We start from the raw sequence: 20,547 nt of genomic DNA, 5'->3' as shown, positions 1-20,547 counted from the left end.
AGCTGTAATGCAACTCTCGTTACACGCAACAGCGTGCGTCAGGTACGCCGCTATTCGTCGATATTAAAAGTAATATTAGGCTCTTATTATTCCGTTACGTCGTCAATGAGGCGCGTAATATGAACAACGTTCAGTTACGACTCTCGCTAAGGCAATTAATATTCCCGACGCACTCTACTCCTCAACCCGCTATTACAGAGACAAATTTTATATATCGCACAATTGAATTGATGTATAACGCGTAATGGCACGTGCGTCTTTCACATTTGCGTTTATTCGCTGGGAGAAAATTTTGCATCGGCGAAAGTGGCGATGAAAAATGTACGATAGTAAGACTCACGAAATATATCGTGGAAATTGGTAAACTGACGTTAGTGGGTACGTGAAATTTTCTGAAATCACGAGCCTTTGAGAACTAGGCTCGTTATTACTCGAACTGGGACAATTTTATGGTCGATTTCGCCGGCTTCGCAACGACAATCATGATCGCGCGATTTGTGAACGATTTATGCCGCGGAATGGTAGAAATGACAGTAATCAATGAATTGGCATTTCCAACATCTAGGCGGTACCCACTTTGGTAAGGATATCTCAACGGCCGCACGATACGATGGTGTTAGAATGACGAATAGACGGCGCGATTCGCAAGCGGGCGTTATACGCCAATTGTTAAAATAATTATTAGTCGAAGGGAGCGAAGTAAATGCGACATACACAATAGAATCCAAATTGTATGTCAAGTAGTGGCCTTTCGTTTGCTGGCCGCTTATTGTGCACCAGAGATTTCGTAAAACCGTCTACTATAATGGTATCCTAATGCGCGAAGCATGTTCCGATGTCTCTGCGAAGGGGTTTCTCTCCGCGGAAGAAACTAAAGCAGGAAGATAGCATGTGAAATTTTTCGTGAAAAAAATATTTTTTTTTTAATTCTGACTTTAACGGTTCTCGAGCTTTATCCCCACACTATGGAAAAATATATGTATAAAGTTACAAAAACCGACCCGATAACAGAAAAACGAAAGGCAGACTTCCCGTAAGCGAACGTACCGGGTTGAGCACCGCGATCGCGCCGCGTCTCGCTTGAACCATGGACCAGACAAAAGATCCTGGTTCTCACGACCACGCCCTCGCTCCTCGCCGACTGTGCCCCTCGCCAGACGGCGGCGATGCCTTCACGAAGCAAGGTACCTATCCACCGGAAATTCCTGAAGTAACCACCACCGCTGTGCCATGCCGTGTATATATGCACACGGCCAGAAACGAAACGGAATAGAACACGCGGAACGGCGCGACCTCCTCCAAGTTCTCTCGTGACGCGATAATAAATGGTCGGGGTTGTATGTATACGCGAGGGTGTCTGTACGCAAAAGCGGATAAAAGTGCAAATCTTTTCTTCTCTCTCCCTCCCCCCTTTTCCTCTGCCCCTTGCGTTGGACAGAAGCATCTTCTCGGCGACGCGACGTCGCGGAACGGTATCGAATTTCCGCGAGGCTCCACGGTCGTGAATCCTAGCGTGCGAATGCCGGCGACCCCTGACCCCGACAGGCCACGGATCACGCGCGCGAAAAGTCCTGGCGGCAGATAGCACGGCGCCACGTCGATGTGTGCCTCTTATCCTGTTGTATTCCGTAATATGCAAGAGAGTCGCAACGTTTCTGACATAAATTCGCGAAATACAGCGAACTACCGTGTGAATAAACCGAAAATTGTCATTAGCCGTTTTGATAAAAGAATTGATAACTGTCGGAATAAAACTCGCGCGGAGAATCGATGCTTTTAACCGCTCTTTTGTTGCAATCGGATAACAATTTGTTGATCCCGCAAATCATAAATCTCGCGGCAAGTTACTGAAGACGGCTTACCACGCTCGAAAACCTCTTTCGAGCACCAGCACATTCTCGATCTCGTAGATATTAAAGGAATGTCCGATGACTAATGATTTGCCATCGAGTACGTGACGCAGCTGGACGACAAGTCGTCAGCTACCGTACGCTCAACTTAAGCATCCTTATTATTGGCACAGTATGACGATATTTGATAGTAAAGTTACGAGCTTCGCGCCAATTTAACGTGGGAAGATGGAGATAATGATTCCCAATCTACACGTAGCGAAGTTTCTTCTGGTGTGCGAGCAAAAGAAGAGATTTCCACGTCCGCTTACTTCAAAAGCATCACGCTGCTTCGCTGAGACCTTAGTCTATACGTAACTGCACGCGGTAATGACGAGGTCCTTGCCCGCAATTAGGCTCTTTCCTATCCATTTTTTTTTTTTTTTTCCAAATTCTATATTAATTAATCTTAATTTTTTTCCCTTAAATTACTATTGCTTGCGTACAAAGAATTATAATTAGTAATTAGAAGCAATAGAGTAAACCAGCGAGAAAAGAAAAGAAACCGATGTTAAAAAGACAAAGCGCGCGATTGTTCCAACGATTGCTGATGCATAAACGTGAGACACGCTGACGCAGTCACAATCGCACATAGCGATCATCAAGAACGTAACGCGTTTGTTTCTTTGAATCGATTGATTTATTTCATCTTGATTAGTTTTTTTTTCCAACTAAAATTCCAATAGTTCTCCATGACTTTTTAACTGAGATGGAGAGATTTATGATACAATGATGCTACGTACTTTGACTAACTTATTTTGAATTACTATTAAATTATTATTGAATTAAAAGTTATAAAAATAAAAATAAAATTAAAGATTAAAAAAATGCCAATTATTAAAAAAAAAAAAAAATTAAATTTAGTGTGGAATATAATATAAGAAAAAAAATGCATTATTTTATTTTTAATTAAAACTGCATATGTTAGTTGTTATTTTCATATTTTTATAATAGTTTCGCCAGATCAATAAATCTTATGCTCTCGCAATTAACAGTCAACTTACCGGTATGAGTCCTCTTGTGCGCCTTTAAATGCGAACTCTTCGTGTAAACCTTGTCGCACCCGGCGACGTCGCATCTGTGAACTTTACGTCTCTTCAGCGCGTCACCGCATTCGCCATCGACACCTAAACTGCCACCGTTTCCGCCAACGCCGGCATTTCCTCTACCGCCTAAACCGATACCCGCTGCTAGTGCTGGACGTTTGTGAAATACGCTGTAATTAGATAATTAAACCAACAAAAGATTAGACATTACGTTCATCAATACATACAAATCAATAATAAATCAATCTCAAAAATTAAAACAATTAATTCACAGATATTTTAATTATACATTAATTCTAAAATATATTTGAAAATCTTATAAATTATTCAGAAATTAATAATCTATTAATTTAAACTAACAATTCACTCAATGATTTTTTGATTGTATTAAAGACAAGTAAAGTCGTTCGAAATATAAAACGATCGGGAGAAACGCGAAGTATTCCATCAAGAAGAAATCAAACGCGATTCATAAGATGCAACGTACTGCGAATTATGAAAGGATCGGTCTTGGAATCGCCTATCTTTTTGCGTTTGATTGCCGCCCCGATGCTCGCAACTATACACTATATGTACACATATCTGAGATGACGTTGATTACGACGAGGAAACAGACGACAAAAAATTTATCGTTCCAGCATCAATCGCTACCAATATCAATTCCTACACGGACGTCTTCATCGGTCGATTCATGTAGACTCGCTCGCGCGGACAGATAATCTCTCACTCTTGTTTTTCTAAAATATACAGCGAATAGCTTAAAGTAGTTAACCTTTACTAGCACAAGAGCTCCAATTTTATTTTAATACTCACTTGCAATATTATAATATAATATTGTTCCTGTGCAGTTCAGATCAACGTGATTTACGTGTCGCTTCGTTTAAGCCAGTGTAAAGTATTTTTCCTGATAACTGGTTTTTCCTTTCCGATGGGTATGCCACACTGTCCGGCGGGTCATTATTTATAATGCGGAGTTTTCGTTTGAAGCCGGAGTACCTTTCTCGGTATAAGTATTCGAAAAAGAGAGCAATTCGTCGAAAGCGCGCAATCGGCCGAATAACACCGGACCGATCGATGGAAACAAGAAAGGCGTATCGAACCGGCTCGATCAATCTCAACTTGACTCACTGAATTCTGGTAGGACTTGTTTTTCCATTAAACTTGTACGTGGCAACAATATAGATAGGCTCGCATTTTTTGGTGGATTTAATATATATCAGTTCGTTCATTTGTTTGACGCCTTTTTTTTTACCTCTTTCCTTAAAAAAGATAATTGCACAGTTTCTGTTACTATTCATTGAATTTCGTAGCAATTGATGCGAATAAGAGTAATAGATAGGTTAAGTTAGGTGGAGATAATACAACATACGTGGCTCAGCGTAACGCGTTCCGCCGTGTCTTGGCACTCGACGTCTGATATTCAAATACGCAGCATGCAAGACCTTTACTCCTGTGCGTTATCGAAAGTCAATTATATTTGACGGAAGATCGGCCGCGACGAATTCACGTTCGTGATCGGTCATCTGCCTGCGAGGAGTACTGATGAGCGCTTTTTACGTCTCTACGGGTAATTTTTTTAATACTCACGCATCAATTATATTTTCTCTCTTCAAACCGCTCCGCGTAAGCGATAAATAATTGAGTAATGGCCATTTCTTTCACGCGAATTAACTACGATCAGCATCACGGCTCAGGTTAGAAGTAGAAAGAGATAAAGAGTAAGATGAGCGAGATCGATGATAATCGCATCGATAGAAATTTAATTTAGGTCCGCTGCGGTTAAGGTATGATCGAACGAAATAGCCTTTAAGTCAATGCTACCAGTACGTTGCCTAGATGCGTCAAGGTGGCAGCAGAAGTGTCGCGGCCGGCAGAAAGTCGGTTGGTACTACTAAAAGTTAATGGTTGACTTGTTTATTCGGAAGCTTGATCGAAGGCGGGCCGTAATCGACGAATATTTCAATGCATCCATCGGCTGCAAACTCGTAACGTATAAATATTTCTAATATTGGATATGGCAATCAATATATGTAGATTAATTTAACGCGCGAGATGGACGCACGAAAATTAGCGTACGAGTGGCGTACGCGACTTGCGCGTTATCGTCGCGTCGTCGCTTTAATATTCGGCTGCCGGCAGTCAATTACGTTGCGGAGCTTTCAGAAATAATTATATGTATTTTTTTATAACGCAGTACATTTGCGGCGGCCGACCAAGGCACCCACAGGACGGCGAGCAAGCGGCTTCCCCTCTCTCCCCCCCCCATCGACATATCGTCGCTTCGATCGTAACTTGCCAGTAGCCGAGAACGTTGCGGAGCATCCAAAAAATAATTGTTTGATGAACAAAGATACCGGCCGATACGACCCGACATGCGAAGAGGAGAAAGAGGAGGAAGAGGAGGAAAGGTCTCCTGGTTCGACAGAGCAACCTCGAGGTATAGATTATTTTTTATATTCATTAAATTTAAACGCTTTTGCTACGCGTATAAAAATTACTTTTTTCGTAACAGTGAACAATTTTTGCCGATAACTAAAGACGCGTTCTCCCTTATAACGCTTTAAATAATTTTTATTCCTTTAAATACGATTCGGATATATATTTATTTGTTAATTATATATATATATATATATTTCAGTTAATTGCGTGAACAACAAGTGATTCAACGAAGTAAAATACCACAATATCCACCCACTACAAGTTCGTCGAGAGAATACTGTCTGAATATGCGATGTAGTATTCAATATATTATTCGACTTAAAAATTTTTGTCGGAAAAACATAAACAAGGTCGGTCGCTGGCCGGGCGGCTAGGATCACTCGCCGTGTTCCCCCACCACGCCTCGCATTCACTAGTCGGAAGGCGAACAGATAGCACGCAGCGTAGCGGAAGTAGCGGAGCCCGTACGCACGTGGTAAGTTGGTTCGTCGATAAGTAAATCGTTCTTGAATACAGTCATACGTCTCGGTTAATGTAATATAGCTTCTACAATCAATGATCTGTACTCACAGAGTATTTTAGAAGCAAATACTTTGTACGAAGTACTTAAAATGAATCATAATGGAGCAATGTTAATTTCTCGTGATCTATCCATACGTTCTTATTCCGCATTTATCACCTGATTTTCTATTCTGTACTAATAATGTCTTTTTCTCTGTTTAGATACGAATGCGGAAAAGCCAACGCACCTTCGTCGCCGTAGTAATGACTACTATACGAACTGTAGCCAGTTCGTCGGCCGTATTTTCGCGAATGTCGTTTAGTATTCGGTCGTTTTTGTCTATTCGATGATCAAAAACGGGAGTGCCGGACGTTCTCGCGCGAAGGTTATAAGTAATTTAGGTTTTGATCATCTCCCGCGATTGTAAATTCACGGTCGCGACTTGCGTGAGTATCCTGTGCGAAGAAGGAAGTACAACTCCACATCCCTGATGTTCTGAGTGGAGGAGGAGGCCTCGGAAAGGCATCCTGTCCCAGCGGAGCAACCCCAGGGTAAAGATTATTTTTTTATTGCCATTAAATTAACGTTTTCTTGCTACGTGCGTAAAAATTACTTTTTTATTTATCAATCAACATTGTGTCGAACGCTCCTTCATTTAATTTTTTTATTTGTATGTTACAGATCATCCATTGTGTAGCATATTCTCGCCGCCGATGCAAGTAAAGAAACGAACTGTAGCTAGTTCGTCGGGCGTATTTTCACGAATATCGTTTAATAATCGGTCGGTTTTGACTATTCGATGTTCAAAAACGGGAGTGGCGTACAATCTCGCGCGAAGATTTTAAGTGATTAATTTTTTGATAAATTCTCGCGATTGTAAACTCACGGTCGCGATTTACGCGAGTTTCTCGTGCGCGGAAAGATGGCTCGACACGTCCCATCTGAGTGGAGGAGGAGGCCTGGGAGAGGCATCCTGCTTCGGCGGAGCAACCTTCAGGTGAACATCATTTTTTGATTATAATTATTAATTTTTTATAATTTATTTTGATTGCATTATTATTTCAATTAAAATTAAAATTAATAGTTTGAATAATATAATAGAAACAAATTTTTTAGAATAAAAAAAAAATTTAATTTCTTTGATATCTTGCTTTGATAATAAATAACTTCATTTTTAAACAGTGAATATTATTTCAAGCGTCTCTACAATTAAATTTTCTATTTTTCTGTTGCAGGATCAACTTAGCTGCAAAACTCCGCCGCTGCGCAACAAACCGGTGAGTCGAGAATATTTTTTTACAACTTAATAATACGGGTGGGAATTGTACATTTGTACGCTCTGAGCAATTTGTTATTAGAATTTTGTTATCAATGCAATGATTCGTTGACATGAAATTATTTTATTTGACGGCAATATTTTATATAAGTTCATCGCGGCAATAAATTACGGAACGATATCGATCTGCGGTCCAAGCCGCAGCCGAGAATTCGAAGAGTTTTTAAGCTGCCTCGATAAAACGACGTCGGTACCACTGACGCGTTCTTAGCCGCGCTGTATTTCATCGAAGCTATGTGAGGGCTCTCTTCCATACCATTCGCGCTATAAACTAGAACGGCGTGTTGCGCGAACTGACATAAATCGGTTTCTAGTCGCGATAATCCGGCTCGCGTCTACTTCAATCCGCCCCTCGGAAAGTATCAGCCGTGTTTCTTTTGTTCATTCGCGCTTCTCTTTCTGTCGACATATAAATGCCATGGAAAATTAATTATTCGCCGTACTTCAATATGAACTAAGAATTGTATATTGCCTCCTAACATACTTTTCTAACGATCTTGTTGTACACGCCACAGCCCATTAAACGTTCATTAGCAGTAAGAAATTTTCACTTAAAAAGAAAAAAAAAGAAAAAAAAATTATAAATAACTATATAAAATTCCAATTAAAAAGAGCTATATAAATACTGTCTGCTAGATAGTAACTAAACGCTTGAAATTATATTTTAGATTTAGAATCAAAACGGTTCTCGCGCGCGCGCACGGTTTTTAGGTAGCAATCGATTTCTCCATCCGATTGAAAGATCCGTTTCAAGGATAGAGGCCAAATGGAGCTCGTGCGCGGCACGCCGTATAGATACGCTGATTTGCAAAGAGCTTATAATGGATCGGCGTCACGCTAATTGGGCGAAAGGAGCGAGTCGAAATTACTTAGGCGCGTGCTCGAAAGAAATCGTGACGGGACGTGTAAAATGAGGTTTGTTAGCGTGCGCCGGGTGTCACGAGATTACTATGTTTCCTAGTGTGTGTCGGGACACACGGGATTTCTGTAAGGTTTTTTAATGGATCACGCGGGAGAGGCATGGGCAACAATGGCAACGACAGTCGCGCAAGTGCGCGGCGAGAGCAAATTAAACGAGATTTACAGCGAGTGCACGAACTCGTCCTATTAACCCTGGACGTGCTTATGCATTCGATGAAATACGGCCGTACGTAGGCATCGGCACCGTGAATTGCTACTCGCGGTATCCTGCTGCTTTCGGCGGATTGTAAAGCGCTAATAAAATTGGCCTTTGTGTTCCATAGTTACATTGTTAATCAAATCGAACGCACGTTTTCTACATTGTCATGCGCCCGTTCCCGTACGTCTTCATTCCGAAGTATTTAAATGTCACACCGGACAATGGCAATCAATTTCGACCTTTTTAAATCCGCAGACTGCACGCGCGCGAAAATTCTTAGGCTAGATGATCTACGGTACGCAGGCAGAAACATTTCTTCGATTAGAATTACCAAAGACACTAACAGGACATTAAATTATTCTTGCATTATCCATCCACAATGCGGACTTGTTTTAGTATGCATCGTGCCTCGCCGACGGCGATATCAATTATCAATTAATCATCGACTTTTATCATGCGCCCGTCTTAATCACGTAATATCCAGCCTTTAAACTTTAACGCTATTCTCCTTCGGTGTGTTTCCTCGTCGTCTTTACGCAACGCAGACACGCCTGTCTAAGCGGAGGACGCAACAGGTGAATAATAATACTTACAGAGAAGCGTCCTTTATCCTCTGCAACGCGAGAAGGGCCGCGGAAGGGGAGATGAAGACGGAGTCGGGTGGCTCCATCATGCAGACCGACACGTCCCTTTCCCGGTCTCTCTCCCTGTCCCTTTGCCGGTCTCTGTCGCGTTCGCGTTCCCTTTCGCGATCCCGCGCCTCTCTCTCCCTGATCGTGGGCTCTCGTTCCCTCTCGTTCTCGCCGCTCCTCTCTCGCACCCTGTCGCGCTCGCGCTCCCGGTTTCTCTCTCGGTTTCGATCACGATCGTGATCTCTGTCCCATGCTGTCTCGCCCAACGGTGGCAAAGATGGAGATGCTGAAAAAGAAACACATTTCTTACATTTATTCCCGCTTCCATCTTCGTCGTCGGAAAAAAAATTGTCAGTAATGATAATAATAATATCTTTATTGCGCACGCGAGATTGCTTTATGATAAATCGGATAATTATACGGAGCGCGAATGAAAAAGATGCAGCCGCAAAAGATGAGGGCCACCAGTTAAATTACTGCTATGATCGGTAACGAAACATGATAATCAGAACACGAGATGGGTAACGCGTAAATAAAAATTGTATAATCGTACTTTATTTTTAATTATAAATCATTCGAGTCAAATTGCTGGGCGGATTACGCGCGTTAATAAATAAATTATTCACTTGAGAACTTATAGCTACGGCCGTGATTAATTCAAACGAGATTCTATAAGGGAGAACTTCCCGATTAAACGAAAAGCATAATTTACTGCATACGCGATAGCGATGTTAGTATTAATTTCCTAAGGGACCGGATTACACGGGAGGGATATTTACATTTGAAGAGGTAAAAAGCTCGCAGATTATTGAAACCTATTTTCTGAAAACCGGTATCACCCGATCCCATGTCTAACTGATTACGGTATTTTACGTAATTATTATTTTACCTAATCGCGCGATATCATATCTTGCACTTTGTAAAAAGCGTGCCGTGTTTCGGATATAATAGCCCCCCTCAAAAGTTTCATCGCGAATGTGCCGGAAAAGATGCTGAACGCAAAGCGGAATAATGGGAGCAACGGCTGACGTGTAATTTCTTTTTCATATGCAATATCTACATGTTTACCATGTTTATGCGAACGTGCCGTGGCACGACACGGTACCGTGCCCTCGATCCATCAGCGATCGAGGATCGAAGGTCGATGTCAGGCGAGCACGATGCAGCTCATGCAACCTCTCGCGAATAAATCAGCGCGGTGAAGAAAGCGCAAGCGTTCCTTCTCGCTCAAATTCCCCCAATCCCACGCGACTGTATGTTACAAATCGCTTTATAATCTCTTTTTACGGAATCGCGCATACATGTGAAAAAATCCGATCCGACTCGAAGTTTGAATCTAGCTTATCGTTGGTTGTAAAGTTTCTGCGAAATTTCGTGCTTAGCGTCTTTAAAAAAAAAAAAAATTTGCACTTTATTGCCACGTTACGTGATAATAACGTTTCAATTTAATCAAACGTGTCCTTTCGATAGAAGTCGTCCCTCGTAATTGACGTAAACGCCAAGTTCTTATTTATAATGAGAAAAAAAAATTTATTCAGGTTTGTTCAATGAATACAGAATTAAAATAATTATATTGCTTGATAATTAAGAGAGAAAGTATGTCAACAATGATGAGTACTATGATGATTCGTTTCCCTACGGTCAATTTTATCGATTATCCACTCTAGTCATGGCAGAAATCTCGTGAGCGATCTCGAGGAAGCCGAGCGTCTTCGAATCGTATCGAGGAATCATTATGAATTCAGTCGGTCAGGCCACGATGTTACAGCGCAGTAACGGCGGTATTATTAGCTGCAATTTCCGTGCGCCGGACGGGGCGGCTTCGCTTAATTAGCCGCTGCTTCGGACACTTTTTCCCTTCCCTTCTCCGAGGTCTCGTTCCGAACGTCTCGTTATGGCCATTAACTCTTCTCATGATTCTAGTTTAGACCCATGATCTTCGCTATCTAATGGAGCGCGCAGTCGTCACTATTAAGAACGATCTGACAGAACTTTACTTGTCAATGTCTCTCGTTTGATTCCAAGTCTTTTTCTTTATTCCTTCTTTCCGTTTAGCTATAAGCTAATATAATTTCTCACGTTATAATATATTAAATGCGTATGATTGACGCATTGGAACGACGTGGTGCTTAATTATGGTTTCAGAAAAGAAACGACTTCCGATATGGAGACTTGATTGAAATATATTTCGTGTATAAAATCTAGTTCGAATAATTCCGGTCTAATATGTTCCTTCCGCGCGACAGTATTTATAATATACGCAGAGGAAAAAAAAAAGATTTAATTTACAAGTTAAAAATCTAATTAAAAATCGCAGTATCATCACCTCGGTCGCGTCAGTGGCAAGGTTAATCCTAAGCATTAGCGGTAATAATACGTGGTCTTAGCATGTTTCACCTTTCTGTCCGTTTCATTTTCGTCTTGTCTTGCTTGCTCTCACCCGTGTGGTCCTTTACCCTCGATCTTCTTCATCTTTTTCTTTTCGTTTTTTTTCTTTTTTTTTTCTTTTTTTCTTCGTACATAGGTATTCGAGGCTTTTGCGACCGCGCGTACACGCGTGTTCAAGGGAACGTCGGGGGTAATTGATAATGTTAAACGCCGGGGTTAATCCGCCGATTTATGAGCAGAGTGTGCACCGTGGATTTTTTCGAATCCGCCAAATTGAGGGATAATCGTCCGACATTAATGCCTCGCCGCTAAAGATCGCCGCGCGGAGCCGAGGGGGTTTGATTGAGAGAGATAAGTAGGAGTTCGCGGAGGTTTATAGCACCTCGCGTGTCCGGTGGCGAATAAAAGAGGCCTCGCTAATCCGCCGAGAAAAAGAGGGAGGGAGCCGCCTGAATTGGCTGAGAGAATCGATCTCGCGTTAGCCGCGGTGCGCGGGCGTTGAAGATAAAGCGCTTGGCTCGTGACCCGAAGTCAAAGGTAGTCACTCGTAGGATCCCGCGTTCGCAACGATGCGATGCACGTTTTAGTCTAACTTTTGAATCACATCGTACCAACCGACGCCGATAACTCTCATTTATATAAATACGTAATAAATATAAAAAAAATATATATAAATAGAGATAGGTATGTTAAAACCAAATTAAAGAAAAAAAAAGTTAGGCTGAACCAAATGTACCCGCGTCTGATTTAATTGATTTGCGTAACGCCCGTTTGCCTTTATGCCGTCCAAGTACGAGACCGATAATCTGAAACACGTCTGTATCACATTTGCGAGTAAACGATCGGCGATTCCCGTTCATTCGTGCCGTTTCGTGCGTGACAACATATTATCGCGCATCGTACAATCCAGCGGGTGGGCGCATTAGCCACGCTGAAATATGCGAGTGCTCGCGTGCGCGTGGACAGGAAAGGTGGGTGGACATGCCACCCGCGTCGCGGAACTCGTTAAGCTTTATGTGTTTTCAATTAAGTTTCCGGGCCCGCGTACGCACGGATTAGCGCGGGTGACTGCGCTCGGGTCGATTAATCGTCGAGTATTATCTCTCGTCCTCCCTGCCGTGTGCCACGGGGGCCACTACGACGTTTAGAAAATTTATCGACGGCGGTTCGCTGTACAAAGCGCTGGTTATCCATCAGGTGTGAAGATAACGCGCGCGATAACACCTAAGCGTTATTCACGCAAAGCGCCGTAAGTCTATCCGTATGAGCGTTCGCAGCTCGGAAGGGATCCCACGGACGATCGCTGAACTTTCACGCCAATATCTATGTATTTTAAAAAGAAGGAGCACGCGTAGGCCGAAACAATCGTAAATACTGTCATTAACGGTGGGTGTAATCAAAGTCGATGTGGATTTATTTTAGATTTAAAAATTATGCAATATGATCATAAACTAATGACGTAACGACTATAGGAACCCCGTTGAACTTTCCGAAAGAAATACAAGCTTCAATTAAATTAAAAAAGTAAATCATAACGAAAAGGAAAAAAAAAGAAAGAGAGAGATAGAAAATGACATATTTGTGCTAAGCGATGTGTATAATACGTTTCTACAAAACGCAATCCGATTTCACGCGCGGCAAAATACGCTCATCTCGCACGACAGAAATTGTACCATTCTGGAAATAATTAAAGTTCATCTTTCGCCGTATTCACGGTTGCAGATTGTGTCGCGCGATTCGCGTGACGCAAACGCAGAGTGAAGAATTATCTCTTTGTCAAGCGACACGTTGACGTGTCTTTATTATAATTAAGCGCGGTCTCGTGCACACTAATTGACAAAGATATAATTGCGCCAGCATGGCGAAAGTAAATGCGGAAATGCAATTACATACGCCAATTTCTTGGATGAGATCGTGAAATAGCATTATGTCACGGCTCTATATTTTACTAACGTATACATTATGCACGGCGGGCGATGGCTTTCATGGCTTAGTTGAAATAATATTTAGTATCTAAAATACTTAAATTAAAAAAATTATTCATTAATAAATAAGAAAACTGTTCGGCAGGCCTTATTAATAACGGTAGTCGATTTGGATTAATTAATGTCGAACAAACGATGTCACGAAAAGAGTGCATAATTCATTAATAACCCTGGAGGTATCGAAAGAGCAGTGAGAATCGAAGCCGCTCGTAAAATATGAAAGCTCGATCGTATTCAGATTAAGATATGCGAAAGATAATCGATTTATATGTACGTAACATTAATCTCAGAACTTTTACGATACTGCCCCGCTACTGCTTCGCGATAAATTACAACTTCGTTATCACGTCTGTCGAATGTGTATCATTCTTTTTTGTATACATGTCGTAAATATCACCTCATCTAAAGTAAAATGCGTATGCATGTACATGCGAACAAGTTTCTGCAATCGTTAACGTAATACTTTTTCTCTACGAGGCTCGCGAAATGTAAAATCATCGCGTAACGTCAATAAAAATTACGTTATACGATATACAATTATCGCGGTAGATTCAGTTTCATTAAATTTTACTGTTTACCTTTTTCGCGCATATCTTTATGTTACGATGAACCAAACTAGTAAAATCGAACGAACGCGTTACGTTGCATTAAATGCGCGGTGATATCAAGATTTATGTAATTGAAGCCACGAAGATAGCTCATGAGACAATGCTGTTACTCGCGTGTCAAGACGATAAAAGGGCAACTGAATGAACGATCAAAGAAGTGCATGGTCTAGGTGAAAGCGGGGAGTTAACCGTTTTAAAGATAAGTCCCTCGCGGGCACCGTTCGAATTGTTCCACCCACGCTGGGTCTCGCGTATGAAGCGTCTGCAAAAGCGACCGCGAGAGAAGCGACCCAAGTCGCACCGTAGCAACGATGCGGCAGATGGATGAGCCCGGCTCGATTCATAAGACTCGTAAGATCGAAGAAACGGGACAAGACAAACACCAGTTAATTGGGAATCCGCTAAGATGGATGGATATCTTATTATCTGGCGTGCGGTACTGCGCGCGAGAGGATCGCGCGGTTGATGCATGAACTAGCGAGACAGAAAGATTAGGTGAACGGCGATCAAGGTACATTATGAGCATTAACAAATACGGCTCGGGTCGTCGCGACGCCCGTGATTAATTGAGCCTCGAGAAAACCGCCACATCGGAATGCACCGCCGACATAAGACGTTACCGGTCCACGTGGCCGCGGTCTTGACTCGCGCGGAACAAGTCACGAATAATGGTATCAAAACGGACGGTCACGAAAGGTCGGAATCCCGAACGTCGAACTTGGTGAACTTCAGACGCTATAACTTATGCTCATTATAAATCCGCGGGCCATTATCATTATGAATAGAACGGCTGTTAATCAACACTTTAGATACAGTTTACGAACTGACTACTGTCAGATATTAATCTGAATAATTTTTTAAACCGCAAATCCTGAACTATCACGGGTTGCGATAATTATAAAAATAATTAATCATGCGCGATACATATATTTAATGTGATATTTATATTATTTTACATCGTCGTTATTGTTTTACAGCAGCATTTTTCCGATTTCTCCTTACGCTCCTTTTATTTTTTTTCAAGTGCGAAAGAGAGGATTGTATAATGTCGGTGACGGGATAAGAAAAAAAAGAGAGAAAAAAAAAAATGCGGTCGCGATGTAGGGAGAGCGAGAAAAAAAAAAATGGAAAACGTGATCCTCTATAATTTTAATAATCCTCCGTAATATGTAGTAGCGGATCCTCTGTAATTAAGGCCTGCGAATTTCGGGAACCGGCTCGCTCGCAATTGATGCTCGTGCTTTACGAGGCCTACCGCTCCGATACCTTCCGGGCTGAAAATGAATTATGCAAGTGATGGCGCAGCTCGAAAGTTATGGTAACGTCTCACTTGAAGCGCCGATACATAGCCGATTCTCCCTTGTGATCAGAAGTGAAACTCGCCTGGCGGTTGCCATATATTATATATGTTTGATGAAACACGTATTATATTTATATTAATCATTTTTTCTCTCGAGATTACAATCGTAAACGAATAAATAATTCGCCGAGTATTTATAATCGGCTAATACAATAATTTTGCTCTAAGTCGTATATGCGATTACAATTAAAGTTTTCGAAGCAGATATATCAATTAATGTCTCACTCGATCGGAGTTGGCCACTAATTTAGGAATAATTAGTTTGACAGTCCACCATAAACCTGAGAATACAACTGCAGTAACGTGACCGCGCGTTGATTAAATTTCCCCTCAAACTACTCCAAAAATTCACACACACGCTTCCTACTTGCAATTATAGATATGGAAATGAATACTTTTTTTTTTAACGTACAAAATGAAACAATAGGCAAGACAATAGGCTATTTTCACTTTCTCTTCCTGTATCTTCCTTTATAATTAACGAATTGCGAGAGAAAATTTATTCGTTGCGATCATAAGTCTAAACACTAAAGCAATAGTTGAGCCGTTTCTCACGGCAATCCAGATAAAACCAAGGAACTCCGAGATCTGTCGAGTTTCCAGGATTAAAAGCGCGATCTGAAAGCCTTTAAATTCGCATCGGGACGAAGCTCAATGCTCTGTAGCGAATACCGCCGACGTCGACGATTACGGACGTACGTCGTGGACCTGTCGTAACGTTCGCTTTAGTCGAGGAGAAGGCGTATAAATTATGGACGCGGAGGTGCCGATACTTGATAAATCTATCGGCAGGTGATAGACGAGCCGAGGCGGGTCGGCCGGTGACCGTGCGGCAAGCCCCGTATGTATCCCCTAACGATAGCTCGCTGCATCGTCTTCTACTGCACGCCTGCATCTTCACCGTCGTAACCTGTCGTCTTCGGGTGAGACACGTTGAACGACAGCGAAGTCTCTCGATTCGCTCCTCCTACCGCGCACGTCGACTATCCCCGGGCGGCATTGGCGATTGCGGGAACCCCGTAGGTCAATCTCGAGGCTCGATTACGCGTATCGATGACTATTAGGCGCGGTTTATTCATGGCTTCGTTGGCTCAGTCCGTCTCGGTCGTAGTTCACCGCATCGCGATAACCCCTTACCAGTCCGAACTAGGAAGTCGCGCCGGGACAGGTGACAAGCCGATTAAAAAGTAAATGGAAGAACGCTCGCCCGAGGAAAAAAATTCTACGCGCGGTTAAATTGCGGCCGATTAAAATTAATTTTATAATTTATTCTTAGCTTGTAATTCTGAAATCATTAAAAGAAACAGATTGCTATCGAGCGGCATAAAATATCCCGTAAATCAGGAAAATGATAATCGTCCGAAGGCACTTTGCACACTGCAGTCGTAAGATATAACGATTACACCAGCATCAGGTATTTCTCTGAGATAGTTAATCTTTAGCTAAAGAAGTCCGCATCTCATTGCACGTCAAATAATGTTTATGATCGCGCTCGCTTCAACGTCGATACCCAGATGGTGTACCATTCATACGAAAGGTTGCACCAGACGTATCAGAATAACGCGCGCTGAAGATTCGATTGTTACGTCACGGAAATCTACATACAACTTATCACTGGTTATTATAAATATCATCCGCGGTAACGAACTGATTTCAGCGCTGATTAACCTTTGGACTAACGCGCATTCTTTCCTCCCCTCTCGCGAGAAAAAACAGTTAAAACTCCGCGGGAATCCAGCTCGATCTCACAATTACATCATTATATCGTTCAATGAAGTCAAAATGTCATTGAGTTATCAATGTTCGCCAGCGATCTTATCCAGATAAATTTATCCACACATTCAGTACGGTAACGAATCATTAAAATCAAGTCGTTAAATTTTCAGGCGAATGTCCGATAATTTCCCGATTTTCGTGTACCGCGTCTTTCAAACGTATAATTTAGCTCATTTAGTTTTCAATCACATAACGAAAATAGAAATCGGTCATTTAATTAATTATCGAGGAAAAAAAAAACTGCGAGGTCTTCGGACCTACGGCGTTGTCGCAGGTGTTTAAGCTTCGGCGAGAAACTAGCGCGGGCGTGTTTCACCTGCGCGCTCGACCGGGAAGAAGGGAAGGAAGAAGAAGCGGAGGTAGGCGGTACAGAGAAGAGCACGCGCGCGGCACGTACGTACGGATTTCTCCGTGGATTTCTACGACGGGCGTGCGGTTAATAAATTTGTAATTTTTCCGCGCCCGCGCTCCGGCTCTTCCCATCACCCCACGCCCGCGACTACCCCGCGGGACGGACTCTCTTGAATTTTTTTTTCAAGTCTCTCTCTCCTCTAGACGGTACACGGTGCGAGAAACTGCCGCGCGACCCGGGAAAAGGGACGGCGGGCCGCGATTACATGGATAATAAATTAACGCGCACGACCTTATCGAGGCGTATAATTCATCACGAGAGTTACGTGCGCGCGCGACCTGACTTCGCAACGCGCCGCGTATTTGCGCCGTGCGCCCAACGGGGCCCGATATGGCGGGTTTTGCACATTAACCGCGTAAAACTCTAATGGCACCCGACCCCTTACACCTGTAATACGGTACGGCGGCCGATGTGAAAGTTCGGAGCAGACCTCGGAAGGAGGCTGCGCCCGGGACTAGGTAAACGCTCGTTAGGCCGAAGACGCGCATCGTTAGAGGAACGATGTATTTCCCGGTCTACTTGGAGTACCCTTCTGTCAGAGGGTAATGACTTTTCACAAAGAATACGCTGTAATGATATTAACCCTTGACCCGTGACGTTAATACCGCTTTCTTCTATTAATCTATTATCTTTACGTGTGCCACGCACAAGGAGCGCGAAGATAGTTGTAATATCATCAATCAAGAGGCGACATCTTAACTTCAAACCAGATGTATTCGTATTATATATAATGTTGATCAAGAATAAAATTAAAATACCAAAAAGTTTTGCAAACGAAATTATAAAGAAACTCGAAAAGAAATCCGTCACATGACGCCTGTAAATACGTAAATTAATTAATGTATAAATTTAGATGACAGCATTTCTCGTTCGCTCCGGCGAAATTATCAAGTTGGTCTTATACAGGCGAGAAATTAGACCGTGCAGTTGACGCAATGAAATAAATGCAATTCCCTACAGTCGTATAGCAGAAAACGAGCGTTATCGATGTACGTAAATAGTAATTCGACTGGGAAATAAGTTCTGCAATGAATTTCACCGTGGTCATAATGTCCAAAAATAGAAATAGCCCCGCATAGCGCAACCGAGTTCTGTTCTGTTCCGCGTTTTCATTAGACGTTTTGAAATATCGATCGATGTCGCAGTTAGCGTTAACTCGACGATCTCCGAGTGCATACAAATTTCCTAGGAATAAATTTTATTCTCATTATTTTTTCGTGTGTGAGAAAATTATCCTCGGCAGATATATCTACAATATTTTACAATCATTCGGTTATCTAGTTAGTTAATAAACAATTATTAAATATAACAAATAGGAAATAAATAGAATTTATTATTTTAGCATCGTGAGTCAAATAAAAAAAAAAGAAAGTCGAAGACTGTTTTATGCGACGGATTTTAACAGGACTGGTGATTGGTTTCGATCATTTTGTCCATAATCGCGACGGCGGTGGTAATATTAAACGCAATGTCAATAAATATACATCTCGCGATGCTTTTCCGCCCGCCAGTTACCATTTATGGCTTTAGAGGAGAAGCGATATTGTGCAACGGCGCAACCCGCGAGATATTCTGTCACGTCGCAAGCTAACGAGGCGTGCGATATGGGTGAGGGGTAATTAATTAACGTTCGACATGACTTGACGTGAAACCGGCAATACTGTCGAGAACGCTCAGACGCGCCCCGTCGACGAGACTTTCTTAAGAACCACCGCAATACACCTTTCTCTGGACACTCATGTGGAAGTAACGTTTAGTTAAGTAAAAGTACGGCCGACACATTACCGCAATCAGAAAAATATCGAACGATCGAATAGAATGATGAGAAATGATAGTGTAGAAACAATAGTAGAGAAATAATTTTTGACGTCCGATATCGGGTGAAGAAAAAACATTTTTTTTTTCTTTTTTTTAATTATATCTTTTCGACCGGTACCAAAATGAATCGATGGCCCCACTTGATTTACGAAAGTGTATTCATCGGTCTTGTAAATCCCGTTTACGAATAAGAGATCTCATTACACACGATGCTTCAACAAATCACGCTAACCGATAATCCGACCCGACCTTCATCCGCAACCTGCACGCCGCTGTTGCGGCGCGAGCGAGCAGTCCTATGGCAAGACCGCCGTATCTTCGAGCCGCGGAATACATTATCCCGAAGATTAGTGTGCGAACGATACGAGAAAAGGCATGTACAACGATCGCGAGCGGAGGTCCATGTGAGCGCGGCACGAGTGCGGCGATCCGCTCGATAAAAGCATGAGATACGCGCGAGTAGGCGTCAGATTTGTGCTTCTAATTCTCGTGAAATGTGTGCGCATACACCATAGAACTTGGCGATTTCGCCTTGAAGTCAGAGCGAATACTGTAGCCGAAATATTTATTTAAAGATACGTTAATCAATTCGTCTCGGAGCAGGTCTCGTTTAATTTCGGACTTTTTAACGCGCGAATATCTCGCAGCTCCAATTATAATTTCAAATTGCCAATTTATTTTCAATTTAATTTAAATTCAAACTATTTAAATAATTATTCCGCGGCTTCCCGAATTAATTTTAAATTCCAAATTTGTTTCCACTTGAAATTAGTTTCGCGGGTATATTTTCAAGTTATGGCCACGGAAGTCGAGTCACTGTCGAATCGACGCGGCGATAGAAGCGGGATAAAATCGTACGCGCGCGTTCCATCGTCGCGTTCTCTTCTCGGTCCCGTGCCTTCCTCTCGCGTGACAGCTGTACTGTTTAGTACGACATCATTCTCAACGTTAGCGTGGGAGTACGACGTTGGATTTACGCGTACAGGTGCACTGCTGAGTGTCTTCCGCTCGCTACGTACGTGGACACGACCGGCTCGCGTACATCTCGCGGTTTATTCAAGTACGACGGGAGTGGATCCCCGTGCGTGCCCACGTACACGTCGCGACGCGGCGCAAACGTTGCTGGAGTGCAAGTTAAACAACTATTCATAAATATTACAAAACGCCGTTACTGACGGCCGCATGCGGCGCCCGGGGCGCTTTCCTCGCCGGTGCACTGCCAGTAAATCCTCCCGT

The 20,547-nt window shown here is 42.5% G+C and overlaps 1 protein-coding gene and 2 long non-coding RNA genes across 4 annotated transcripts in view; 2 read left to right on the top strand and 1 right to left on the bottom strand.

The window, feature by feature from the left end:
• The window catches only part of LOC139113146 (uncharacterized), an 89,576-nt gene extending 83,314 nt beyond the window's left edge, over positions 1-6,262 (top strand). Inside the window, exons 5-6 of the long non-coding RNA XR_011547636.1 lie at positions 5,130-5,372; positions 5,574-6,262. This is a non-coding gene — a long non-coding RNA (uncharacterized lncRNA). The remainder of the gene's footprint in view (positions 1-5,129; positions 5,373-5,573) is intronic.
• LOC139113145 (Krueppel-like factor 3) overlaps positions 1-20,547 on the bottom strand; it is a 248,051-nt gene that overhangs the window by 12,315 nt on the left and 215,189 nt on the right. Inside the window, exons 5-6 of the mRNA XM_070674078.1 lie at positions 8,926-9,250; positions 2,894-3,105 (exon numbers count right to left, since the gene is read on the bottom strand). Coding sequence (XP_070530179.1) covers positions 2,894-3,105; positions 8,926-9,250 — 537 coding nt within the window. The remainder of the gene's footprint in view (positions 1-2,893; positions 3,106-8,925; positions 9,251-20,547) is intronic.
• LOC139113147 (uncharacterized) overlaps positions 6,535-20,547 on the top strand; it is a 62,575-nt gene continuing 48,562 nt past the window's right edge. For both annotated transcript variants that reach the window (XR_011547639.1, XR_011547637.1), the window contains exons 1-2: positions 6,535-6,873; positions 7,112-7,153. This is a non-coding gene — a long non-coding RNA (uncharacterized lncRNA). The remainder of the gene's footprint in view (positions 6,874-7,111; positions 7,154-20,547) is intronic.

Source organism: Cardiocondyla obscurior, linkage group LG02 (genome assembly GCF_019399895.1).
Source record: "Cardiocondyla obscurior isolate alpha-2009 linkage group LG02, Cobs3.1, whole genome shotgun sequence".
In the NCBI taxonomy this organism is placed as follows: domain Eukaryota; kingdom Metazoa; phylum Arthropoda; class Insecta; order Hymenoptera; family Formicidae; genus Cardiocondyla; species Cardiocondyla obscurior.
Note: the sequence above shows the minus strand (reverse complement) of the source record. Positions and strands in the feature narration are given on the sequence as shown.